Below are 6,280 nucleotides of genomic sequence, written 5' to 3'. Positions count from 1 at the left end.
TTATTTATACAAGTGGCACAGAGGAGGAAAATGTAAAAATAATGGGAATGAAGAGGGGAAAGAGAGCAAGATTTTAAGACTGACAATGCATACAGTTAAGAGGATACTCTTTCATAATGGCGTGTTAGGAAGTGTTGGACAAATTGTATACATGAGTCAAAAAGAAGCCAATGTCAAGCCTGGTGGATATGGCATTGGGTAAGACCTAAACAATCCAAGTTACACTATTGTTGCTGTACTCAAAAACCATGTTCAATGTCAAATGTACAGAGAATATTTTTTTTTAAGCTTGAGATGATAATATTTTGAAAATAATAGCCATATTTCCACTTGTTTTGATTTGGAAATATAATCTTTCATCTGTAAAGTAAAAATATTGGAAGTTCAATACAATGCCTAGAAATTTATTATATGTTTATGAATCTACCATGTAAGTGTTTCCAGAGAGAACCAATAATGTATTTACTATATATTTGCACAACAATGTATTGTTCACTCATGTCAGTGTCCTGGTATTGTACTGTGGATTAATGTGATAGACTGAAAAGTCGGTTTGAACTGCATGTTGATGGTTCAAGCTCACCAGCTACTCCTCAGAAACTCTGTACAGAGTCACTATGGGTTGGAACCAGCTCGATGGCCCTTAACAGTAGCAGCATAGATGAAGAAAGGAGCTCTGGTAGCGTAGTGGTTATGAGTCGGGCTGCTAACCCCAAGGTCAGCAGTTTGAATCTACCAGCCATCCATGGAAGAAAGATGAGGCTTTCTGCTCCTAGAAAGATTTACATCCTCAGAATTCTTATACAGGGTTGCTTTGAATAGAACTGACTCAGCAGCACCCTACCACCACCACCACCAGGTGAAGAAATTATGGCCATAGTTAGGAAAATAGAATATACTGTTTCACTTAGCATTGAAATTCTAACAGATATGAGGAGAAAATATCAAAGAACATGGCCAACATTTATAATATTAAGGAAAATTGTATAAAAAGTTTTAAATTGCCACAAAAATGCAAATTATTTTAATATTTTGCCTCTTTATATTAATGATTTGGTATGAAGAGCATTAATTTCAATAAAATAAAACTTTCTTTGTTTTCAATGTATTCAGGTTATTAGAACTAAAGATTTAAGCACATAGTCATATAAAATACATATGAGTATATGATATATGTGTCGTGTGGCATTGTAGGATGAGCACTGGACTGCTAATCTGCCAGCTGCTCCTTCAGGCTGTGAGTACAAGGGACCTAAGGGCACTTAATAACATGTAATGTTTTGATTTTTGGTAAAAAAAATACAACAACAAAGAAATCAGATTAAATATGACAGTGTTGTATATAAACAGAAACACACCCGAAGTAAAGTCAAATTGATTAAAAATAAATAAATAAAACGGAAAGGAAGAAACATGTAACAAAATTCAGTCATTAGTGTCTTATAATTCAAAATACATATGTTGTTTTTTCTATTTTAAGTTTCATACACATATGACAGGACATAATTCATATATAAGTATATGAACACAATTATTTTAATATATTTGCTTGATTTTTCTGTTATTCCTCTTGCTAATTCATCTACATAAATATTTTCACAATTAAAAGAGTGAATTTTATAATTCTATTAGGAATAATATCCAGGTATTGTTTGATAACATATGCTGATAGAATGCTCGAGTACATATGCAATAATATAGAATAGGAAAGAAGAAATATGTGTATAAATATTGGCAATATATATATATTTCCAATGAATCAGTCTGACTGTTGTTATGTGCAATTCAGTCAATACCAACTCATAGTGGCCCCTATGCACAAAAGAATGAGACACTTCCCGGTCCTACATCAACCTCACAATCATTGCTATGTTTAAGCCCATTACTGCTGCCACCATGTCAGTCCATCTATTGAAGGTCTTTCTGTTTCTCTCTGACCCTTCACTTTACCAAACATGATATCCTTTTCCAGGAATGGATTTCTCCTGATAATATGTCAGAAGTACAAGACAAAATGTCTGGCCATCCAGGTTTGCAAAGGGCATTCTGGCTGTACTTCTTCCAACACAGATCTGTTTGTTCTTTTGGCAGTCTATGGTACTTTTAATATTCTCCACCAACACCATAACTGAAACGCATCACTTCTTCTATGGTCTTTCTTATTCACTGTCCATCTTTCACGTGCATGTGAAGTATTTGAATGTACCATGGATTGGGTCAAGCAAACCTTAGTCCTAAGATTGATATCTTTGCTGTTGAACTTTAAAGAGGTCTTGCTTAATGTGACACATCACTTGATATCTTGAGTGCTGTTTTCATGAGTGTTACATGGATCTGAGTAAAATAAAGTCTTCAACGATTTCAATCTGTTTTCTCTTTATCTTGATGTTGTTTATTAGTCCAGTGGTAAGAATTTTTGTTTACTTTACATTGAGATGCAACCAAAACCAAATATTGTGTTCCTTGATCTTCATCAATAAATGTTATAAGTCCTCTTGGGTGTCAGCAAAGAAAGTTTCATTGTCTCCATGTCACAGGTTGTTAATGAGTGAAACTTTAGGGAAGCAGAAAGACTCAACTTTCAACTGTGGAGTGACTGGTAGATTAGAACTGTTGATTTTACAGACAACAACCCAGCTTGTAATCCACTAAACTTCCAGCGCTTATATATATATATATATATATATATATATATATATATATATATATATATATATATATATATATATATGTTGTTATTTGCCATGGAGTTGGTTCTGACTCATAGCCACCCTGTACAGGGTTTCCGAGGCTGTAAATCTTAATGGGAGCAGAGAGCCTCATGTTTCTCTCATAGAACAGCTGGTGGTTTTGAACTGTTGACCTTAAGGTTCGCAGCCCAATTCGTAACCACTATGCTACCAGAGCTCATGTATATATATATATATACACACACACACACACACACACATATATATATATGTATAGATATACATATATATGCATATATGTGTGTGTATATATAGAGATATGTATATATATGTATACATATACTACTTTACTAGTAATAGTGTATATATATATACCCAAACATACACACACACTCATATATATATGTAGCACTGTAGCTAAGTTGTCAGCAGGTAACCAAAACAATGGTGGTTTGAATATATCAGCAGTTACACAAGAAGAAAAACCTGGTGATCTGTTGTTCTATTGTTCTGTTCCCATAAAGATTACAGTCTAGCAGGCAGTTCTACTGTTATATAGGGTTTCTTTAAGCAGTGAACAACTGAGAACACTCAAAACAAAACAAAAAAACAACATGGGTATGTGTGCAATATTGGTAAGTATTATCTCAACAATCTAATTCTTTGCCAGTAAATATTATTTTCAAGAAAGGACAAAGTACTCTTCAGGGAAGCCTAAATAATAATAAAACGTCTATGGCTTCCACCCCTGGAACATTTTCATTAACGCTTCCCCATGCAAGGAATGATGCATCAACACATTTAAATAGATCTTAGAGGAACTCATCATTTATTTAAATTGTAGGTGGCTACAAACTTCTCTGGATGATGGAAAATAGGAATAATATCACAGAATTTATTCTCTTAGGACTTTCTCAGCAAAAGGAAGTAGACATTCTCTGCTTTTTACTATTTTTACTCTTTTACATTGCAATTTTGGCAGGAAACCTGCTTATCATAATTTCTATCACCTGCAACCAACTTATTGAGCAGCCCATGTATTTCTTCCTGAGATTGCTCTCACTCTCTGATGTCTGCTATACATCTACTGTGACACCCAAGCTACTCATAGACTTACTGGCAGAAAAGAAGACCATTTCCTACAATGGCTGCATGACACAGCTCTTTACCATGCACTTCTTTGGGGGAGTTGAGGTCTTCATCCTCACAGGGATGGCCTATGACCGCTATGTGGCCATCTGCAAGCCTCTCCACTACACTGTCATCATGAGCAGAAGGACATGTGCGGTCATTACGGCTGCTTCCTGTGCTGGTGGTTTCATGCACTCCTTTGGTCAGTTTATACTTGCCATTTTCTTGCCCTATTGTGGCCCTAATGAAATAGATCACTACTTCTGTGACATCTATCCTTTGCTGAAACTGGCCTGTACTGATACCAGCATGATTGGGCTCTTGGTCCTTGCCAATTCTGGTTCAGTGAGTCTAGTGATGTTTGTGGTTCTGTTGATATCTTATGCTGTAATCTTATATACTATTAAGTCCTACTCCAGAGAAAGCCGTCTCAAAGCTCTTTCCACATGCAGTTCCCATATTACAGTGGTAGTCCTGTTTTTCGCTCCCTTATTCTTTGTTTATTTTCGGCCGGCATCTCCTTTACAAGAAGACAAAGTGTTTGCTCTGTTTTATACTATCATTGCTCCCATGCTCAATCCTCTGATATACACATTGAGGAACCTGGAAATGAAGAATGCCATGAAGAAGCTATGGTCTCAAATTATAGGACGAAGAGGGAATAGACTGAAAGACATCCCTGCTTCTCACCACAGAGCTTGTTGAGTCATCTACTCCTCACTTACTGCGTATCTTATTACTCAACTTTTCATATATACAAAAGTGAAAACTCTACTATACAATTTTGTTGTATATGAATGACATCCTTCTGGCAGTAATGAGGGCTGAGGTACAAGGCAAGAGTAGCACTGAATGTATTAGTTAAGATTATATGTTACCTAGTCTGGGTCATGATTCTCTTTAGTTTGATAGTTATATAATGATGCAGTTTTGCAGTTCTGTAAAGATGCCTTTTGGAAACTATGTAATGATGTCATTATTCCATCCTGTGATCTGATGTGGCCACTGTCCATTTTTTAATAAGTACTTGGTATTTGTAACATAAACATATTGATAAGAGAGGAGTGAATGCATACTTTTTTGCTATCATAAAATTTTTAAATGCATAAAGTGCATCTGTATCTCATACAAAAGCAGCATGCACAGATATGACCCCAAATTTAACATAGCCTAGATGAGTCCTAGTCAATAAAGCACAAGTAAACCTTGTTCTATTATTCTCTATTTCAGGAAAGATCCATCATAAGTAAACAAACATTTTACTAGTTCCACATCCTCTTCAGTATATGTATTGGATTTCTGGAACCTTTATGTTGATTCACGTTGCAACCCTTTTTGAACCATCTTCAGCCAAATTTTACTTGTACGTTATATCAATGATATTGCTCTCTGATTTCCACATTCTACTGGGTCACCACTCTTTGGAATGTGCAAACATGTGGATCCCATCTAGTTGATTGGCCAGGTAGCTCTCTTCCGAATTTCCAGACATAGGAGCGTGTATACTTCCAAGACTAAATCAACTTGTTGAAATATTTAAATTTGTATTCATCAGTTCTTGGATCCTCGTTTTTCACCAATACCTTCAGTGTTGCTTGGAATTTTTCTTTTACTACCACTGGTTCTTTATCATATTCATCCTCTTGAAATGGATGAACATTGATCATTTCTTTTTGCCACACTGACTTTGTGTATTCATTGCCTCTTCTTTTCATGCATACTGCATCATTCAGTATTTTGTCTGCAGAATTCATCAATATCCTTTAATGTCCTTTGTAAAAGGTATTTGCAATTAATAAGTCATTGGTCTCAAAAACTTTTATCTGAACTCATTGGGTACAACTCACAATGGAAAGAAACAGATACACACATACACTAATACTAGGAAATTGGAAAGAAGCAAGTATGAATTTAGGAAACTTGAAATTTTTGCAAAATAAAATGAAACATAAAATTAACAACCTAACCTTTAGGGAGTTGAAATAGACTATTGTTGGTAATTTTGAATTTGGCAATCGTGTGGTTACTATGCCAGGGATAACCAGCTGAAGAGGAATGATATCATTGTTGTTATTGTTAGGTGACATCGAATCGGTACTGACCCATAGCAACATTATGCACAGCAGAACGAAACATTGCTCAATCCTGGGCAAAACTCACTACAGTAGCCACGCTTGAGTTCATCGATGCTACCGCTTGGCCAATCCATCTCATTGGGGGTCTTTCACTTTTTCTCTGACCCTTCACCTTCCCAGAGACTGGTCCCTCCTGACAATAGAACTGAAGTATGAGAGACAAAGGTTGGCCATCTTTGCCTCCAAGGAACACTCTGGCTGAAGTTCTTACAAAACGGATATATTGGTTCTTTTAAAACCCATGGTACTTTCAATATTCTCCTCCAGCACCATAACTCAAAGGCATCAATTTTTCTACAGTCTTCCTTATTCACTGTCCAGCTT

General features: G+C 35.8%; 1 protein-coding gene across 1 annotated transcript; it reads left to right on the top strand.

Annotated features, from left to right (window-relative positions):
* Positions 1-3,557: 3,557 nt before the first annotated feature.
* LOC102832242 (olfactory receptor 4P4-like) lies at positions 3,558-4,526 on the top strand. The gene has a single exon (XM_006877943.1). The coding sequence runs from the start codon at positions 3,558-3,560 to the stop codon at positions 4,524-4,526; it is 969 nt and encodes a 322-aa protein (XP_006878005.1).
* Positions 4,527-6,280: the final 1,754 nt, after the last annotated feature.

Source organism: Chrysochloris asiatica, unplaced genomic scaffold (genome assembly GCF_000296735.1).
Source record: "Chrysochloris asiatica unplaced genomic scaffold, ChrAsi1.0 scaffold00689, whole genome shotgun sequence".
NCBI lineage: Eukaryota > Metazoa > Chordata > Mammalia > Afrosoricida > Chrysochloridae > Chrysochloris > Chrysochloris asiatica.
The sequence above is the reverse complement of the archived record's forward strand: the minus strand, read 5'-3'. Positions and strand labels throughout refer to the sequence as shown.